Source organism: Ovis aries, chromosome 21, assembly GCF_016772045.2.
Source record: "Ovis aries strain OAR_USU_Benz2616 breed Rambouillet chromosome 21, ARS-UI_Ramb_v3.0, whole genome shotgun sequence".
Lineage (NCBI taxonomy): Eukaryota > Metazoa > Chordata > Mammalia > Artiodactyla > Bovidae > Ovis > Ovis aries.
The window spans coordinates 34,426,102-34,447,158 of NC_056074.1; the positions used below are offsets into that span (position 1 = coordinate 34,426,102).

Here is a 21,057-nt window from a genome sequence, read left to right on the forward strand (position 1 = left end):
CCCCTGGAAGAGGGCATGGCAACCTACTTAAGTATTCTTGCCTGGAATTCCCGTGGAGGAGCCTGGAGGGCTACAGTCCACTGGGGTCACAGAGTTGGACACAAATGAGCGACTAAGCACAGCACAGCACATCAGTCCTTGCCATGAATATTAAGAGTTGATTTCCTTTAGGATTTACTGGTTTGGATCTCCGTGTAGTCCAAGGGACTCTCAAGAGTCTTCTCCAGCACCACAATTCAAAAGCAACTATTCTTTGGTGCTCGGGCTTTTTATGGTCCAATTCTCACATCCATACATGATTACTGGAAAAATCATAACTTTGAATATATAAACCTTGCCATACCCAAAATATGTCCTACATCTTCTCTCTTCATGCCTTTGCCCTCCTTGGTTCCCTCTGCCTGTGATAATGTTCTTACACTGACCACTTTACCAAATTCTAGCCATCTGATCAGTTTCATCTATTCACTCAGCAAGCATTTCCTTAGTGCCTATTATATGTCAGTAGGAATACAAAGGTGAGTGTGTCATGGACTATTCCATCAGATCCTCAAAGTCTAGTACAACAGTTTTTATACGCTTTGCCTGTGTAATTCATGAGATGTTCATCATGGATGCACCAATATGCCTGCCCACTCTTGGGCATTTTCTGCTTGTCTGCAGACTCTGATGTAGAGCTTATGACTTAAGTTCATTGCAATTCTTATTTTACAGGCTGTGGCTCCCCTTTTCTCATGCAGTTTATTGATTTCAAATTCCACTTTTTGTTTGAAGTATTTCCTAATCTCTTCATATCCAGTGAATCAGTTTCTCCTTCATTCTCCTGTGAGGGTCTCTTGTTTCTCTACTGGGTTGTTTATTTTGCTCTGTCTTGCTCAAAGAGTCGGACACGACTGAGCGACTGAACTGACTGAACTGACTGACTGTCTTGCGTTACAGCTGAGATGTGACCACCGTACACCCACCTCCTTCCTGTGTTTCTCACGGCGTCACACACAACTCTTCCTTTTCCAGTAAATACTGAATTGCAATTAAGTGGTTCTTTGACCAAATCAGGAAGTTAATATGGGTGTGGAAGCTGAGCTCTGCGTAACTGGTAACCAAGTCTGTATCTGGGAGGAAAGCAGAGTGGACTTTGGATCTTTTTAAACACATCCCCAAACCCAACCCAGTGTGTCCACTCTCTAAGGAAAAACAAGCTACTTAGAGCAAAGAACTGGGAATAGACAGAAAGAAGTGAGAGAGACTTCACCACTGGCAGAGCAAAGTGAGTACCCTTGATCTAATAGTTTCTGTGGATAACTGAGGGGCAGTGATAAGGTTTGCTGCCGAATGAGATTTGAATGAACCTGGGTGTGGGGTGGAACATGTGGCAGGGTTTACTGTACCAGCTTTTGGGGGTCTGCTCCAAAAAAGAGTAGAAAAAGAAAAGAAAATTTTAAACCAGACCAGAATTCACCAGTAACCTGTGAGTGTGTGTGTGTGTGTGTGTGTGTGTGTGTACATACACACAATTTTTCAGATTCTTTTTCACCATGGGTTATTACAAGACATTGAGTATAGTTCCCTGTGCTATACAGTAGGCCCTTGTTGTTTATTTTATTGCACTTGTTTTTCAGCAGCATGAATCCAACAACTTCAGCAGGCCCCATGGCCAACTCTGTGTTTGTGGTGACACCCCCAAATGGATATACAGTGTTCCCTGGGGGCATGTCTCAGGTGCCTGTATATCCAAACTACCAGTCCCAAGTCCAGGTAATTCACGGGAACCCACCTGTGTGGCCATCTGTGAGTCAGCAACCCACCGAGAGAACCCTAAAAGAAGGCAAAGCCTTAGGGGTAAGTGAAACTTCACTCTACAGGGAGGGGGTCACATGCCTGGAGTTGGAGGAGGAGGCAGTTTCGGAAATACGGACACTCCAAATCTAGTAAGTGGGGTTGGAGCTGACCCGGCCTCGCCAAACTCAGATCTATGAGAAAGCTCAGCTGTGCAGCATCACTAGGGCCTCTGTGCAGGGCCCTGTATTTTTTGACTCAGGCATTTTAGGAAAGAAGAAGAAAAGCAATGGGGAAAAAAAAGCAGTAAACTAACACCTGTGTTGATCCATGTGGCCTCTGGAAGAAAGTGGGTTCAGCAGGCCATGAGGTGAATTCTGAAAGAGCTTGAATGGACTATCTGCCCAAGAAGATAAAAAGCACAATAGAGAACTAACAAAATAAGAGATCCCAACAACTTTCCCCCTAAGAGGTTGTCCCGGGTAGTTCAAGGAGAAGCCCATTTCATTGCGGCATCTGGATTCTGATCCAGACTGTCTGGAGCTCAAATCCTAGCCCTACCCCCCATTCACTGTCCATGGGACTGTCAATAAATACAATCTGTAGGCCAATTTGTATCTGCCATATTTACAAAATACCCAGTCGTTCCATTTCTGAGACTGTCCAGCAGGTATACCTTCACATGCAAGAAATGTGACAGGTATGAGCTTACCCGTGGCAGCACAGCTAGTGATCACAAAAGAATGGAAACAACCAAAATATCCATAACAAAATCCTGGTTAAAGCCAGGTATCATACCTCCAAAGAATGAAATGTAGTGAAGCTTTAAAACAACAAGGAAGCTCTTTGTGCAACAATGTGGACATAACCCCAAGATGTGACATGAATGAAAAAAAAACAGAGACAGATATTGCATATAGTTTATTATTGTGCAAATTTAAGGAAATAATATGTTCATATCTGCTGCCATTTTGTCATCTATATACCATTAGTATGTACAGTATTTGTGTGAGAACATACCTGCATGAGTTTCCAAGGGCTGCCATCACAAATTGCCATAAACTGGGTGGCTTCAAACAACAGAATTTTATTCTCATAGTTCTAAGGCCAAACACAATCAAACTATCCACAGGGCCATGCTTTCTCTGAAGGATAGGTCCTTCAGAGGAGGAGCTACCAGGGAAGGGTCTGTTCCAGGCCTCTCTCCTAGTAATAGTTCCTTGGCTTATGGCAGCATAACTTCAATCCTGACACCCATGGAGTGTTCCTGTGTTCATGAATGTGTCTCTCCACATGGCATTCTCTTTCAAAGGACAGCAGTCAGGGACTTCCCTGGTGGTCCAGTGGTCAGTGCTCAGCACATCCACTGCAAGGGTTATGGGTTTGATGGCTGAGGAACTAAGATCCTGTGCGTCACGTGGCATGGCCAAAAAATTTAAAAAGGACAGCAGTATAAGATTAAGGGTTTCCTAGGTGGCGCCGTGGTAAAGAATCTGCCTGCCAATGCAGAAAATGCAGGAGACGCAATTTTTTCCCATGGATCAGAAAGATCCCCTGGAGAAGTGAATGTAAATCCACTCCAGTATTCTTGCCTGGAGAATCCCATGGACAGAGGAGTCTGGCGGGCTACAGGCTACGTGGTCGTAAAGAGTCAGATACAACTAAGCACGCACGCACATATAGGATTAGGGTCCAGTACACCTTATATGACCTAGTTTTATCTGCAGTGACAGTATTTCCAAACAAAGCTATAATCTGAGGTGCTGGGGATCAGAATGTCAGCACACAAATTTGATGGGGGAGAGGCAGTCACAATTCAATCCATAACAATATCCTAAAGACATAAGTGATGAGCACAAAGATTTATCTACAAAGATGTTCATCACAGTGTTATTTATAATATGAAAAAAATAGAAACAGTCTTTTTCACCCGTACAAGCTCTCTGCTCCAATGACTCCACAGAACATCCCCACGACAGAATCTGGGCAGCTCTTAAAAACATAAGTTTGAAGGATATTTAATTCTATGGGGACATGTTCATGATGAAATGTTAAATGTATAGAGACATTGTGACTTATCCATGTATATATCTGAAAAGAATAATGGAAGTTTATCCAACAAAATGTAAACCATTGTTTTCTCTGAGTGAGGGGGGAATGGTGGGCAGTTTTTATTTCAATTTTATATTTTTCCATATTATGTTTTAGACCAGGGAAACAAAAGATTTATTAAAATAAAAAGGGGGCAGAATCCAGACTCAGAAACAAAGACTTCCGTTTGTGGCTTTCCTGACAGGCCATCCAGATCCTGATTGGCCTGATTAACCTCGGCCTCGGTTGCATCATGGGGACTGTCCTCCTGATGGGCTATACTGCTGTTTCATTCTACGGAGGCTTTCCCTTCTGGGGAGGCATCTGGGTGAGTAATACAAGTCATCTCGCAACCAAGTTCTCCCAAAGTGCCAGCACACTCTGGGCCACCGTGTCAAGTTGTGCCCTGCAGGTTCCCAGCCAAAGGGGCAGGCTGGATGGAAACCCAGCTCAGGTCTTGTTCACCAAATGAACTACTTTGCTTGGGCTGCCCTAATGAGTACCACTGACTGGGTGACTTGCACAACAGAAATGTGGTATCTCACAGTTCTAGAGGGCAGAGATCTGAGATCAAAGTGCCAGCAGGTTTGGTTTCTTCTGAGGCCTCTCACCTTGGCTAGTAAACAGCTATCTCTTCCCCTGAGTCTTTGCATAGTTGTGTGTGTGTGTGTGTGTGTGTGTGTACCCTAATGAAAATGTGTATGTGTGTGTGTGTATACCCTAATGAAAATGTGTGTGTGTGTGTACCCTAATGAAAATGTGTATGTGTGTGTGTGTATACCCTAATGAAAATGTGTGTGTGTGTGTGTGTGTGTGTGTGTGTGTACCCTAATGAAAGGTTGCTGCTACAAGCTGAGCTGTGAACAACGCTGGGATTTTTGGCCTCCGAGGAAGAGGAATTTGATCTGGGGCGAGTGACAAGGCTTGATTGCTCAGAGCTTTTTGTGTAATAAAGTTTTATTAAAGTATAAAAGAGGTAGAGAAAGCTTCTGACATAGACATCAGAAGGGGACAGAAAGAGTGCCCCCTGCTTAGTTTTTAGCAAGGAATTATATACCTATTAGCAAGCTGCTAATTAGAGAAAGGGAACACCTCAAAACTGGGAGAGTTGCACCAGGCCCTTCACCCACAACATGTATGTTGAGATAGCATTGGCACAAGGTGAGTCATCCTCAGCCATAAAACAATTGACATGAATCTTGAAGAAAGGCAGACTTCCAAGCAAATACACATAGTTCATTAACATAGCTTAGGAAGAGATTTCCACGAGAAAAACACATTGGTTAGCCCAAGGTTTGAGATAAAGTTAAGTTCAGACAGAACCAGGTATCACCATGACAACACAGGATTAGAAGAGAAAAGAAAAAAAAATGTCTGCCACTTGTAATTTTATTTCCTCTTGCTGCTTGGGGACCTCCCTACCAAGGCCATTATCACTGTCACTAATCTCCTCGTTTCATAAGAACATAAGTCATATTGGTTTAGGTCGAAGTTCAACCCTGATGAGCCCCTTTAACCTTAGTCAGCTCTTTTTTAAGTCAGACTTTTTGGTTGGTGTTTGGTTGATTTTTCCATTTGTTTATTTGTTTATTTGGCTGTGCTGCAACTTAGTTGCCGTATGCAGGCTCAGCAGCTGTGTGCATGGGCTTAGTCGCCCTGTGGCAGATGGGATCTTAGTTCCCTGACCATGCATCGAACCCACATCCCCTGCATTGCAAGGCAGAGTCCATGAAAATCCCACCTTAATCATCTGTTTAAAGGCCCTGTCTCCAAAGAGTCACATGCAGAGGTACTATAGGTTAGGGCTTCAAAAGATATATTTTGAGGGGACATAATTCATCCATAACACCAAGGGTTACAAGACCACGCAAGGCAGCATTCACCCAGAAAGGCCACTTTCCTAATCCACCCACCCCAGAGGGCAGGGAATATTTTTCTAGTTTATCAGCCCAGAGGAGCTACCATTTTCTAATTCCCACAAAAGCACCCATGTATAAAAATATACACTGGGAACAGCCCTCAAGTGTTGTTCAATGTAGACCCACAGCCTGAACTCCAAGAGAAAAGCATTTCCACCCATGCTCAAGGGTCAATAAGCCATTAAAAAAAATGGGGACTCAGATTAGAGTCCATGGAAGGGCTTCTGAGTCCCCATTCTGGTAAAATACTTGGGGGGTGTTTTCTGTCAAAGTCCGTAGCTTTCATCAGATTCTCAGAATGATTCGTGACTCCCTAGAAGGTTATTTAACTTATATGCAGAGTACATCATAAGAAACACTGGGCTAGAGGAAGCACAAGCTGGAATCATGATTGCTAGAAGAAATATTAATAACCTCAGTTACGCAAATGACACTACCCTGATGGCAGAAAGCGAAGAAGAACTAAAGAGCCTCCTGATGAAAGTGAAAGCGGAGAGGGAAAAAGCTGGCTTAAAACTCAACATTCAAAAAACAAAGATCATGCCATCTGGTCCCATCACCTCATGGCAAATAGATAGGAAAACAGTAGAAACAGTGACAGACTTTGTTTTTTGGGGCTCCAAAATCACTGCAGATGGTGACTGTGGCCATGATATTAAAAGTTATGACCAACCTAGACAGCATATTAAAAAGCAGAGACCTTACTTTGCCAACAAATATCCATCTAGTCAAAGCTTTGGTTTTTCCAGTAGTCGTGTATGTATGTGAGTTGGACTATAAAGAAAGCTGAGTGCCGAAGAACTGATGCTTTTGAACTGTGGTATTGGAAAAGATTCTTGAGAGTCCCTTGGACTGCAAGGAGATCCAACAAGTCCATCCTAAAGGAAATCAGTCCTGAATATTCATTGGAAGGACTGGTGCTGAAGCTGAAACTCCAATACTTTGGCCACCTGATGTGAAAAACTAACTCATTGGAAAAGACCCTGATGCTGGGAAGGACTGAAGGCGGGAGGAGAAGGGGATGACAGAGGATGAGATGACTGGATGGTATCACTGACTCAATGGACATGAGTTTGGGTAAACTCTGGAAGTTGATGATAGACAGGGAAGCCTGGCATGCTGCAGTCCATGGGGTCACAAAGAGTTGGACATGACTGAGCACCTGAACTGAACTGAAAAGGTTAAGGAGTACAAGTCCTTTCTCTTCTCCAAGGCACTGTCTTTAAGATTGGTTTGCATTCTCTCTAGTGTCCTCCTCCTACACACACACACACACACACACACACACACACGCGCACATACGTGCATACATACACACATACTCCTTCCCCCTCCACCCACCAGTCTCCTTTTCCTGCCTGCTGTTATAGTCTGTCCCTCAACTCACACACCTGTCTATGACTCAAATTCAACTTTTCTGACAAACAACAAAATTCTAGAGTAACCTAGATGTCAGCCAAAGTCACCTTATCCCATGAGATTTAAATAAAATAGCCTGGGGCTTCCCTGGTGGCTCAGGGATTAAAAAAAAATCCACCTGGCAATGCAGGAAACAAGCCAGGAAGATCCTACAAGCCTCAGAGCAACTGAGCCCATGCACCAGTTATTGAGCCTGTGCTCCAGAGCCGGGGAACCACAACTACTGAAGCTCACGAGCCCTAGAGCCCATGCTCTGCAACAAGAGAAACTACTGCAGTGAGAAGCCCGTGCATCCCGACTAGACAGTGGTCCCCACTCTTTGCAACTAGAGAAAGGCTAGCACAGCAACGAAGACTCAGTACGGTCAAAAATAAAATGAATAAATAAATGAAATTAAAGGGAACAGGCCTCAAAAATTTAAGGACTACTATAATAAATTTCACAATAAATAAATAAAATAAAATGGCCTAGAGTTAGCCCCCACCCTCATTCCCACACAATATCTGCAAAATGGCAGGGTTTGTGCTCTAGGGAATGTCTTTCTTTGCATCACTGCTCCCTCTCTCTCTCTCTCTTGCTCCCATCTGTCTCGTCTCCTGAGATTTTGGTCCTCTCTCTTCTCTACACAGACCTAACTTGGAACCAACCCCTCTTCCTGCCCCCAAGCACTCACAGGGAACCTGTTCGGTATCAGTAACTTTAATGGAGTTGGGGTGGCAGAAAGGACTAGCAGGCCAGACAAAGAACACCTTGCTACTGAGCATTAGCCTCCACTGAGTATTAAGTGCCCAGTGACTGCCCTGACATTTCAAATGCCTCACTGGCTTTCTCCTTTTCCGCCAGGATGCTCAGTGACCTTCAGCCCTCCTCCCATTTTTCGGCAGTTTTGTTCTTAGCTGCCTTCTTGACTCCAGGACTGTCTTTCTATTTCTTAAAGATCACTAATGCCCCCTTCTAAAACAAAGGCTCATCTCCCTTGGTATCTCTAAAGGGCCAGCAGGAACATCAGAAATCCAGGCTTTTGTTCCCTTTCTTCTTCATCAATTCTGTACAAACAGAAGGGTGTACAACTGAGATTTGTTTTTACACTTCTAGGAAAAATGGCATGCCCCTTAGAAGGCATAAGCAACTCGAGTAAGTTTTCATTGTAAATCACCATTTACATTCCCAGGCACATGCATCCACCCTGACTGGGAGCAGGTGGACAGTGGCGGTTAATACCACGGGATCTGGAGTCAACTCTTTGGATCTGACTCTCAACTCTGCTACTTTCTGGGTGGTCTTGGATGCATTATTTTAAATCTCTAAGCCACAGGACTTCCCTGGCGGTCCAGTGGTTAAGAATCCTCACTTCCACTGCAGGGGTGCAGCGGGTTCAATCCACGGTCGAGGAACTAAGATCCTGCATGCTGTACAGGGTGGCAAAAAAATAAAAATAAAATAAATAAAATAAAAAGCAGGATGTAAATAAATAAATCTCTAAGCCTCAGTCCACCATCTATAAAATGGGAATAATAATAGTGCCTGATGGGACATCATGCAGTTAAATAAGGTAAAGTTATAAGAAATACTTCATGTAGTGCTCAGCAAAGCTTTTCCTAAACAGTGGCTGATGCCCTTTCAGACCACTGTTGCTGCCATATTGGGCAAATGCCATACTGGGTAATCTGTCCAGCCACTGTGCCTACAGAATACCAGTGCTGAAATAAATGCACACAATCTACCTTGCAATTCTCACATTGGACGTTCAGTTTTGTAGACATGTGACACTTTTCTGAGTCGCTAAAAGGTACTCACCTAGGTGTGCAGACAGGCAAGGACTGAGGTTGGGTTAAGACATCTCAAAGCAGTACAGCTGGTAGCCTTTCCTTCTCCCCATCCCGAGCCCCCACGCCCAACTGAATCCTGAGATATGGGTAGGAAACCAACAAGATATTGCGTGTGGAAAAGCAAAAAGCAAAAGAAATAAACAACATTTACTCTGTATAGGATCTACTATGTGCAAGATACACTAAATGCCAGATGAGGGGCATAAATTTTCTGGTGACAATGACACTTAGGAAGGCATGTCCTTTTCCCCCTTTTCAAATGAGGAAATGAATATTTGAGAAATGAGTAACTTAACCAAGATCACATGAGTTTCAAGCCAGAATTTACAACTAATCTGCTGGATCCCACTTCACTGCCCTGTGACGTGGTGCAAAACACATTCACCCATTCACTCTTTCTTTCCCCTCATGTTGAGCTAGGGTCTCAGCAGCGGAACATAGTGTGTATAAGAGAATGTGTGTGTAAACAGAAGGATGGAAACCTGAAGACGGGGGCCCTAACCCCTGACCTCTTTCTAAACCAACCTCTCTTCCTTGCCAGTTCATCATTTCAGGATCCCTCTCGGTGTTGGCAGAAAAGCACTCACCATCTTCTTGTCTGGTAAGTCACATCCTGGGACTGACTCTCCCAGCTGGGGACCTATAGGAAAGACACACCAGGGGGAAAAGAAGATTAATCCCTCCCTCATCCATGCACCTACTCATAACCAGACATGGGGCTCTGACACGTTGTTGTTCAGTCACTCAGTTGTGTCTGACTCTTTGTGATCCCTGTGGTCTGCAGCACGCCAGGCTTCCCTGTCCTTCTCTATCTCCTGGAGTTTGCTCAGACTCATGTCCCCTGAGTTGATGATGCTATCCAACCATCTCATCCTTTGTTGCCCCCTTCTCCTCCTGCCCACAGTCTTTCCCAGCATCAGGGTTTTTTTCCAATTAGTTGGCTCTTTGGCCAAAGTATTGGAGTTTCAGCTTCAGTATCAGTCCTTCCAGTGAGTATTCAGAGTTGATTTTCTTTAGGATTGACAGGTTTGATCTTCTTGCAGTCCAAGGGACTCTCAAGAGTCTTCTCCAGCACCACAGTTCAAAAGCATCAATTCTTCTGATACTTGCTCACACACAATCACAGGGCCACATGAACCTGGACAGAATTCCAAAAAGGAAAATATCTAGAGGACTTGGGGGAGGGGAGGGCAACACCGCCACATTAGCTAGGGCATCAGAGAGTGGAGAGAAAGAATAGCTTCCCAAGGACGTTTTTACAGGAGGCATAGAGCTCCCAGGGACCCAGGGCTCCCCCACAGCTGAGCAGCACACAGAGCAGGCCCCCGTTTTTTCAGGACAGCCAAGGAGGCTCAGGCACCTGCCTCTCTAAGGAATCCAGCCAAAGGAGCTCTGTAAATCAGCATGGACAAGGCTTCATGGTCCCCTAGCAGCATGCCCAGAAAGTATCCTGGTTCCTCTCACAATCAGGTTATCTAGCCTAAGAGGCTTCGAGATAGCCAGGTCTCTACACCAGAGGAAATCTATTTGAAAATCTCCAAAGGAAAGTTCAAAATTATGGGCATATCTATTTGCACCTGGGCTTCCCTAAGTAGCTCAGCTGTAAAGAATTTGCCTATCAAAGCAGAAGACATGGGTTCGATTCCTGTGTCAGAAAGATCCCCTGGAGAAGGAAATGGCAACTCACTCCAGTATTCTTGCCTGGGAATTCCCATGGACAGAGGAGCCTGGGGGGCTACAGTCCATGGAGTCACAAAGAGTCAGACATGACTGAAGCGACTAAACAACAACTTTCTGCATGTGGCCCAGAATCATGGGCCACCAGAGCCTGTCACATTCCAAGACACCAGAGGTTGGTCCTCCTGCCCATCTCCTATGGGATAAAAGGATGGAGTGTTTCCCAAAGATTATTCTTGGGGACACTTGTGCAATGACATACTCTGTGAAGATGGGTAGGTAAACTTGGAGAGATTTCTATTTATTAGCATCCCTCCACCCGAAGATCCGTAATCCTTGTTAAAGGCTCTTATAGGTCCTGCAGCAAAGACCTGTTTAATTTTAACTTAACTTTGTTTCAAAGTTAATTCAGCCCCAAAACTTTCTGTTAAAAAAATTAAATTAAAAAACTTTTAAAATATTTATTTACTTTCGGTTTCCCCGGGTCTTTGTTACCTTGCAAGGCTTTTTCCCTAGCTGCAGCGAGTGAGGGCTGCTCTCTGGTTGCAGCGCAAAGCCTTCTCACTGCAGGGGCTTCTCTTGTTGCAGAGCACCGGGCTCTAGGCTCACAGGCTTCAGTAGTTGTGGTGCATGGGCTTAGTTACTCTGCGACACATGGGATCTTCCCAGACCGGGGATAGAACCCATCTCTTGCATTGGCAGGTGGATTCTTTTACCACTGAGCCACCAGGGAAACCCCAGCCACACTCCTTTCTGCACAAAACACTGCCTTGTTTGAGGCAGAACTAAGATTCTGGGAAATCCTGTTAAGAAATACTTGTTGAGTCGTTGCTCATCTCAGTTACAATTGTTTTCCTCTCCCACTCTGACCTTTTGTATCTTTTTCAGCTGAATAGCAGCGTGGGTTTCAACATCGTCAGTGCAGTCTTCTCCATGATTGGAATCGCACTCTTGATCGTAGATTTAATTATCACCGCTCCCTACAGCTACCCTGTCTATAATCCTCACTATGCCCCCTGGGGCGCGGTGAGTATCCTTCCTGACCAGTGCCCTCCTCGGTTCCACCTTAGTTTGGTTTAGAAATTGTTGGAAAGGGCCTGACGTGTTTTTGAAATATGGTTTTCCCAGGGTACATGCCCAATAGTGGGATTGCTGGGTCATTTGGTTGTTCTAGTTTTAATTTTTTAAGGACCCTCCATACTTATTTATATTCCTACCAACAGTGCAAAAGGATTCCCTTTTCTCCATACCTTCTCTAGCATTTATTTGTAGATTTTTTGATGATGGTCATTCTGAATGGTGGGAGGTGATACCTGATGGTAGTTTTGATTTGCATTTCTCTAATAATTAATGATGTTGAACATCTTTTCAAGTGCCTCTTGACCATCTGTGAGTCTTCTTTGGAGAAATATCTATTTAGGTCTTCTACCTATTTTTTGATTGGGTTATTCATTTTTTTTTTTCATTAAGCTGCATGAGCTGTTTGTATATTTTTGAGATTAAGCCTTTGACCATTGCTTCACTTGCAAATATTTTCTCCCATTCAGAAGGTTGTCTTTTTGGCTTATTTACAGTTTCCTTTGCTATGCAAACTTCAAGTTTAATTAGGTCCCATTTGTTTATTTTTGTTTTTATTTTCATTCCTCTAGGAGGTGGGTCAAAAAAGATCTTGCTGTAATTTACATCAAAGAGTGTTTTTCCTATGCTTTCCTCTAAAAGCTTTATAGTGTCCAGTCTTACATTTAGGCCTTTAATCCATTTTGAGTTTATTTTTGTGTATGGTGTTAGGTAGTGTTCTAATTTCATTCTTTTATATGCAGCTATCCAGTTTTCCAAGCACCACTTATTGAAGAGACTCTCTTGTCTCCATTTTATGTTCTTTCTTCTTTTGTAATAGATTAGGTGGCCATAGGTATGTAGGTTTATCTCTGGGCTTTCTGTCCTATACCATTGATCTATATTTCTGGGGTTTGTGCCAGTGCTATACTGTCTTGATTACTGTAGCTTTGTAGTATAGTCTGAAGTCAAGGAGCCTGATTCCTCCAGCTCTGTTTAAAAAGATACATGTATCTCAGTGTTCATTATAGCACTGTTTACAATAGCCAGGATATGAAAACAACCTAAGTGTCCACTGACAGATGAATGAATAAAGAAGACATGGTGCATTTACACAATAGAATATTACTCAGCCGTGAAAAAGAATGAACTTGAGTCATTTGTAGAGATATGGATGGACCTAGAGTCTGTCTTACAGAGTAAAGTAAGTCAGAGAGAGAAAAATGCATATCAGATATTAACACATATACATGGAATCTAGAAAAATGGTACATATCAATCTAGTTCCCAGGGCAGGCATACAGACGCAGATGTAGAGAATGGATGTGTGGGCACTGGGAAGGAAAGGGAGGGTGAAATGAATTAGGAGACCAGTTTGCTATAAATATACTGGACTTCCCGATAGCAATACACTACCATGTTTAAAATAGTTAGCTAGTGGAAACCTGCGGTATAGCAGAGAGCTCAGTTCAGTGCTCTGTGATGAGCTAGATGGGTGAGGTGTGGGGGAGGGATGCCCAACAAGGAGGGGATATGTGTATGTTTATAGCTGATTCACTTTGTTGTACAGCAGAAACTAATACAGCATTGTAAAGCAATTATATTTCAATAAAAAAAGAAGAAAGGGCCCAACAACCAACCTTCTCCAAGTGCGGTAAGAATTGCAACAGAGTTTAAAGTCTCTGATCATTCTTAGTTTCTACTTTTGTAAAACAGTATCTACCATATGACACTGTTAGGAAATTTTTAAATTTATAATTTCATTTATGTAATTATATATTTAATGCATGTGTACCTGCCAACCTGCCTCCACTCACTTTTTTGACTTCCTCCCCATCACTAGGGACAAGGAGTCAGTAAAGATTTTCTGTAAAGGGTGAGAGAGTAAATATCTAAGTCTTTGCAGGCCATCTGGTCTCTGTTGCAACTACTCCACCCTATCTGGTAGTGGGAGTGCAGCCATAGAAAATACAGAAACAAATGAGCTTGACTATGTGCTGATAAAACTTTATTGACAAAAATAGGCAACAGGCAGGATGCAGCCAACCTGTGCTCTACACCAGTGCCATCCAATAGAAATAAGACATGAGCCATGTATATGGTTTTGAATTTTCTAGTCATCATCCTGAAAGGGGGGAATAAATGAAATGAATTTTAATAATCCAATGAATTTTAATTAATCCAATAGATTCAAATGTCATTTCAACATGTAATTCATGCAAAAAATTATCTTTATATTTCGTATTTGAGATATGAAGTGTTTGAAATCCACTGTGTATTTTGCACTTGCAGCCTAGCCACATCTCAAGTGTTCAACAGCCACACAGGGCTCATGGCTGCTGGATACAAGAAACCAGCTATAGATGAGCCTCGTGTAAATTCAACCTCTCCATCTGTACAGCAGAGTTCATCTCCTCCCCCTCCTCACAGCCTTTCTTCTATATCAGCCATTCTCCCCTTTGACTGGAGCTTTCCCATCAGCATATGAACAGGCTTTTGTTCCCTCCATTGTAAAAAACCAACCAACCTGATACCAGATACCACTCTATCTCTTGGGCCAGATACCAATCTATCTCTCTGGTCCTCTTTGCAGAAAAATCCTAAAAAGATTTGTCCACCTCACTGTCTCCAACTCTCTCTCCTCTTACATTTGTTCTCGAGCCGACTCTAAATCAGACTTTCTGCTTCACTTCTCCAAAAACTTCCTATGGTCTAAGTCCCCAGTCAGGAGTCCTCTGTGATGGATGTCTCACGGTGTCCAGGCTGCATCCTGCAGCTGGTCCTCCTCTACTCTCCCTCCTCCCTCTCCTTTGCAGGTTCTGCTCTTTTTCCCAGTCTCCTAGGCTGTCCTTGGTCCTCTTTTTCCCCTATGCTTGCACTACCTTGGCAATCTCATCTGATGGTAACCACAAACACCTTCTCCAGAGTAAAGAGCACCAACCCAAGTCTCTCTCCCATACTCCAGTCTCTTGTGACCAACTGTCCAAACAACATCTTGAAATGAACGTATCCAACTCTCATCTCCAGATTTTACTTCCCAAACCTTCCCTTGGATTTCCTTATCCCGGTTGATGACAACTGCATCTTTCCAGTCATTCAGGATAAACCTTGGAGTAATCATTGACCCTCTCTTTCTCTCACGCCTCCTTGCCAATTCCTCAGGGAATCCTGTAGCCTCTACCTTTAAAATGCATCCAGCATCCAACCATTTTCACCAGTTCCTCCAGTTCCTCTCTGGCCAGAGTCACCATCACCTCTCAGCTTCCTAATGATACCAACTAGGGCTCTTGGCCTTCCCCAATCAACTGAAATTGACTAGAGGTCAGACAAGGCTTTATAGGTGCCCCTGTTGTAGCAGGGGGTGAACGAGGACAAACAAGAGATTCCCCTGCTTGCTCACTACCTGGGAGGGCGGGAGGGTTGGGGGGTGGAGCGGTGAGCTTGTTCCTTGCATAAGGTGAGGGTAGGGCTTCCCACGTGGCTCAGTGGTAAAGAACCCACTTCCCAGTGCAGGAGATATGGGTTCCATCCCTTGTTCAGGAAGATGCCCCAGAGAAGGAAATGCAACCCATTCCAGTACTTTTGCCTAGAAAATCTCATGAACAGAGAAGCTTAGTGGGCTACAGTCCATGGGATGGCAAAAGAGTCAGACATGACTTAGCGACTAAACAACAGCAGGAGTGTGCCCAGGGGTTGGGCCAGAGGGGTGGCTTTGGTGTTTTGCCCATCCCCCTAGGTGGTGTTGTGTGCCTTGAACATGAGCAGCATGCTGCTTTTGCTCCTAACACCCTGGTTTTGCTCCAGGCTCTTCAGAAGTGGCAGTTGGGATTTTCGGTTTCTTTGTACCTTTTGTCCATAATTTCTCCCCAACTGAATAAGCACACAGTTATTTTTAGTCCCATATAGTTTCTTTGTATTTTGTTGTTCAAGATGAGCTGCCTCCGGGGACAAGCATTGCAGCATTGCTGCAGAGGGTCCCAGATCTCAGCCTGTTTCACTACCTGCTCTCCCTGCTCCTCCCTTGTCTCCTTACAGCTGTAAGGACAGCAACTAGAGCAAGAGTGAGCCTTTCTGAGATGTAACATCACACCACTTCTCTGCTTAAAACCTGCCACTGCTCCCATTTTACTCACACACACCAAAATAAATAAATAAATACATAAAGGCCAACGTCCTTACAGGAGCCTAAAGATGCTGGCTTCTGTGGCCCCTGACCCCACCGTCTGGCTTTCTCCACTTGAACCACACTAACCTCCTTGATGTTTCTGCAAGCACACCAGGCATGTTTCCATCTTCAGGCTTGGAAAGTTCTCTCGGCTACTCCCCCAGCCCCCTTGGTCCTTCAGGCTGTTTCTTAGTAACCACCTTCTCAAAGAGACCCACCTGAATGACAGAACCACTGTACTCCCAGGATCCTTCTCCCCCACATCCCCAATTTACTTCCCAGTAGCCTTAACCATCATCTGACAAACTCTGCAATTTACTTGTCTGTTATATTTCATGCTTACTAATTGTCTCCTCCCACTAGAATATAAGTTTCATAAGGGCAGGGACATTTTTCTGTTTCATTCACTGTCCTGTCTTAAATACCCAGGCCCATGTCTGGAACATGATTGACAGCTCATAACCATTTGTCAAATGAAATAAATGTGCCTGGCATGGCTTATACTCGGTAAATAGAAACCATTAATTGTTATTTATTTTGATCAGAAGTCCTTCCCAAGACTTTTGTCTCCAAGATTTGTGAGAAGAGCCTCGCCCCAGAGAACCTATCGACCATGCCCATGTCTTTTATCAAAAGTACCTTGAGTTTATCCCCTTCTGGAAACACTTTATGGCTTCCAGTTGCTTTAGGATTAAAGTCTAAATTCCTCAGCCAGGTATTTATTGCTGCCCAGAGACCTGGCTCCAACTCTGTGTGCCCTGCTGCTCACTTCCCTTCCAATCCCTTGCTGCCCCGCTCCAGCTCCTCCCGCCACCCCCCCATCCCCGACCCCCATCCGTCACCCTGAGAGGCAGGCACTGAAGAACGCTTGTGTCTTTTCTTCTAGGAAATAGGAGGCATGGAGTATTTATTCATTGTAAGAAATGAGGAGGCAGGTGCAGGTTGAAGAGCTGAGGGGGTGGGATGGGTGGGAGGGGAAGAGGCTCAGGAAAGACTAAACCACGCAGCACTGCCAATGCCCTGGAGTGGAGGCTGCAGTAACTTTAAGTCAGAAAACGTGGCTTCTAATCTTGGTTCTGCCCATGTCTGATCTCAGAAGGAGAACTCCTCCCACCCCAGTTGCCCACCCCACCCTCAGACCTCAGGCTTGGCATCTGGACAAGAAGAGCTGGACTTCATCTGATCTTTGTAAATGATGACCCAAGGGATGGGGTGCTCCAGGAGCTCGACAAGCATGAATTAATGCCCATCAAATGATACATGTCTAAATTCTCTGTGTGTGCACTCAGTAGCTCAGTCATGTCTGACTCTTTGTGACTCCATGAGCTGTAGCCCACCAGGCTCCTGTCTCCATGGGATTTCCCAGGCAAGACTACTAGAGTGGGTTGCCATTTCCTACTCCTGGAGAATCTTCCCAACCCAGGGATCAAACTCACATCTCTTGAGTCTCCTTCATTGGCAGGCATTGGCAGATTCTTTACCACTGAACCACCTGGGAAATCCATCTAAGCTGCTTGAAGGACCCCTTTTCCATGAAGAGTTTTCTTTGTAAAAGAATTGTGTTAAAAACAACTTTAGAAAGGACCAGAATCATTTGAAAACACTTCCTTCCTGAAACTCTGTGATTCTTTGACTAAGCCTCATCATCGCACCTTCCCATTTGCTTGGACCACCTTTTTGTACCCCCACCCTCTCTAACTCATGTAGGGTGAATTCCATCTCTCGCTATCCTCAGTGCCCTTGAGGCACCTTTTCCCGACTCTTTTATAGCTCTTACTCTGTTTGATGTGGATTGTAATTATCCACATCCGTATCTGTCTCCCTCATTCAACTGTGCCTCTTGGGATGCTTCTCTGAGCCCTTTGTACCGAACAGATCTTTAGTAAATACTTGCTAAATTGAGAGGGAGGCAAAGGAAAGAAGGAAAGATGGGGCCTCTCCAAAAGGGAGAATTCTCTGAGCAGCTGACTCTCACTTATGTCATTTTAAATTATAATCAATAACATATATTTGGTATATATACAAATAAGCCCCAATTACTTCCCCCTACAAAATGGCACTGTCAGAGCCAAGAGAATGACCTCAGTAGCTGACTTTCTCTAAAAGTTCAGAGAAATGGTAGAGGTTTACATCAGAACCTAGGAAACTATTGATTCCTGAAGATTAGATATTCCTGCTGTGTGAAGTGTCATCCTTTCATGAGATGCCTTTTTCTGCAGCTGCCACCTTCCCACTACCTTGCTCAGTCCCATCTTTCTCCTCTTCCGATACTGCTTCTCTCTGTGGCTTGTCCATACTCCCAAATTTCTATTCACTTCCTACACAGAACAGTTCCACTGTTTCACTGTCTGACTCCAGACCATACCCTCAGGTCCCTGATATCTGAAGCAAAGTGTCAAGGGGTTTCCCTAGATAGTGACTATCCTGTCTTTTAGGGCAGCATTGCTAGTAAGTGTTAAGATAAAATTTGTTTCACAAACACACTTGGCCTTCACAAAAACCCAGTGAGGTATTTTCCCCACGAAGCTGAGATGAGGTTAGGGGACTTCATCAAAGCCATAGAGATGGTCACTGCAGAGTCAGAGCTCAAGACTCCCAGACATGCACTCAGGTCCTCCTGGTCCATTCTGGTTCCAGGCCCCTGGGATGGCCATTTCTGGTTTGCTGCTCATCTTCTGCCTCCTGGAGGTGTGCGTTGCAAGTGCATCTGCCCACTTTGGCTGCCAGCTGACCTGCTACCGAACCAACAACGTGAGTCCCAGAGGCTCCTTGGAGGATGGGAAGAGGTCCTAAAGAGGGTGGAGACTAGAGGGTTCATCCTACTCCCCTTCCTGCCCAGGAACAGGAGGGCTCCCTTGGTACCTAAAGGCATGCCCAGTCTTTCTTGCTTCGTCACTGGTACACTTTCTGTTTTCCTGTGTTTTCCAGGTGGGCGTGGTCATCCCAAACGTCTATGTAACAAACCCAGTGGTCAACCCAGAACCAGAGAACTCGCCACCAAATTATTCTGAGGTCCAGGGTGACAAATAAGCAAACCCACATGTTCTAGAAGCATTTTTCACTGGAACCCAAAAGAATACCTCCCCTGTCTGGGCTCCTGAAACCAGATTCTTCCTTCCCTGACAATCTAAAGGAAACATCTCTCCAATAGCGTGCGTTCCTGGACTTCATTCCATTCAGCCTGGTAGTTGTGCTGCTCTTCTTTCAAAGAGTAGACGGGAATTTAAAATGGATCTTAATAAGAAATGGTCCTCCCTAGGGCATCCATGCACGGGTGTCTTTGTGCCACACATGTCTAGACAACCCAACCTTCATTCTTTCAATTATTCATTCATTTAATAAAAATGCACTGAGGATTTGATATGTTTAAGGCTCTAGTCACAGCAAAAGGAGGGTGAACACTGGGGAACACAACTGTCCTTGACCTCAAGGAAATTCTGGCCTCAGAACAGAGGACAATATACAAGCAATTTTCTCTGACTTGGAGAAGAAATGTGGGGATACGAAGCGAGAGAACAGACAGGGATCTGATTTAGTCTGGTAGTGAATCAAACAGGAATGTGGAAAGCATTGATTGCAGCAACATGTAGGGAACTAAAAATGATCATATTAAGTGAAGAAGTCAGACAGAGAAAGACAAATATCATATATTGCTCATACGTGGAATATAATTTTAAAAATTGATACAAATGAATTTATTTACAAAACAGAAACAGACTTACAGATATCAAAAACAAACTTTTGGTAACCAAAGGGGAAACGTGGCAGGGGGAGATAAATCAGGAGCTTGGGGTGAACATTCACACACTACTACATATAAATAGATAACCAGCAAGGACCTACTGTGTAGCACAGAGAACTCTACTCAATACTCTGTGATAACCTATATGAGGAAAGAATCTGTAAAAAGGATGAATACGTGTGTATGTATAACTGATTCACTTTGCTGTATACCTGAAACTAACACAACATTGTACATTAACTATACTCCAAAAATTTTTTTTAATTAAAAATAATAAAAGGAATGAGGAAAGCAGAGAACAAGGAAAGTTGAGGAAGCAAAATTTTTAGTGCAATAAGAAAGTGTTGGGAAGATCTTCGGAAAGAATGAGTTATCCACTAAAATGATCAATCCCTTTTCTTTGCTGTTATAACTGATGCAATAGAGCTCGAGTCAACATTGTCTTATGATAGCTTACAAAGTTATGAGGCTAGTACATCTTTATGTATAAAAGGACAGGGACAAATTCCTGTATGAAATGGCTGTACCTTCATAACTTCTAGATGCACACATTAATTTAAATACTGTTATCCACAATGGCCACTAGCTTCCAAAAGTTTCCATGCCAATGGGTTAGAACAATTGTTCCTAAAGATCAGGTGTTCTCAAACATCTTCCTGGTGTCAGAGAGCAGAGGAAGAGGGGAAAATTAAGGACAATACCAAGGTTTCTGCCTCAAGTAACTGGGTGAACAGCCATATACTCAGATGGAAAAGGCTAAAGTAATAAAAAGGTTTCAGGAGAAAAGCTAAGATTTCAGTTAATATGACACTCAAGAGTTTATAGGAACATCGATTTTCAGAAAGTGAAAGTGTTAGTTGCTGAATCATGTCTTGACTCTTTGCAACCCCATAGACTGTAACCCACCAGGCTCCTCTGTCCATGGAATTCTCCAGGGAAGAACACGGGTCGGTATCCATTCCCTTCTCCCAGGGATCTTCCCAACACAGCATTTCAGAGGTGGCCCCACATTTAAAGATAACTTCTATCTGATGCTTGAATATCGCCTATAATCACCCCCATATTTACAGCATCACCCAGGAGCCAGTTAGACATGCAAATTCTTTGGCCCCACCCCAGACCTACTTAGTTAGAAACACAGCAATCTGTGTTTTAACAAGCCTGCCAGGCAATTCTGATGCCCACTCAAAATTTGAGAACCTCTTTTCAACAATATCTTCAAATATTCCTTCTAATCTTGAGCACCTTGTATGGTGGCATATATTATGATGGTGTCTCCAAAGGCATCCAGCACCATCCTTAGACACCTCTTCTGAAAAGCTCTTCTAAAGAGTGAACTATGTCTAAGTGGAAACCCAGATAAGACATTCCCCAAGCTCTCAC

General features: G+C 43.9%; 1 protein-coding gene across 3 annotated transcripts; it reads left to right on the top strand.

The window, feature by feature from the left end:
* The first annotated feature begins 1,102 nt into the window (after window positions 1-1,102).
* On the top strand, window positions 1,103-19,293 carry MS4A8 (membrane spanning 4-domains A8). 3 transcript variants are annotated; one of them, XM_004019555.4, is made up of 7 exons: window positions 1,103-1,267; window positions 1,620-1,839; window positions 4,073-4,195; window positions 9,576-9,635; window positions 11,600-11,737; window positions 18,570-18,683; window positions 18,861-19,293. In XM_004019555.4, the coding sequence occupies exons 2-7, from the start codon at window positions 1,624-1,626 to the stop codon at window positions 18,960-18,962; spliced, it is 753 nt and encodes a 250-aa protein (XP_004019604.2). In that variant the 5' UTR covers window positions 1,103-1,267; window positions 1,620-1,623; the 3' UTR covers window positions 18,963-19,293. The 3 variants fall into 3 exon arrangements, with proteins under 3 accessions (XP_004019604.2, XP_011957318.2, XP_011957319.2); XM_012101928.4 differs by having other exon boundaries at window positions 1,623-1,839; XM_012101929.4 differs by lacking the exon at window positions 11,600-11,737.
* The last annotated feature ends 1,764 nt before the right edge of the window (window positions 19,294-21,057 follow it).

Excerpts from the sequence above, each read along its gene's own strand:
- MS4A8 (XM_004019555.4), top strand. The coding sequence starts at position 1,624 with ATGAATCCAACAACTTCAGCAGGCCCCATGGCCAACTCTGTGTTTGTG. Across the intron at positions 9,636-11,599 it reads ACTCACCATCTTCTTGTCTG|CTGAATAGCAGCGTGGGTTT; the intron begins GTAAGTCACATC and ends TATCTTTTTCAG. Across the intron at positions 18,684-18,860 it reads CCTGCTACCGAACCAACAAC|GTGGGCGTGGTCATCCCAAA; the intron begins GTGAGTCCCAGA and ends TGTGTTTTCCAG.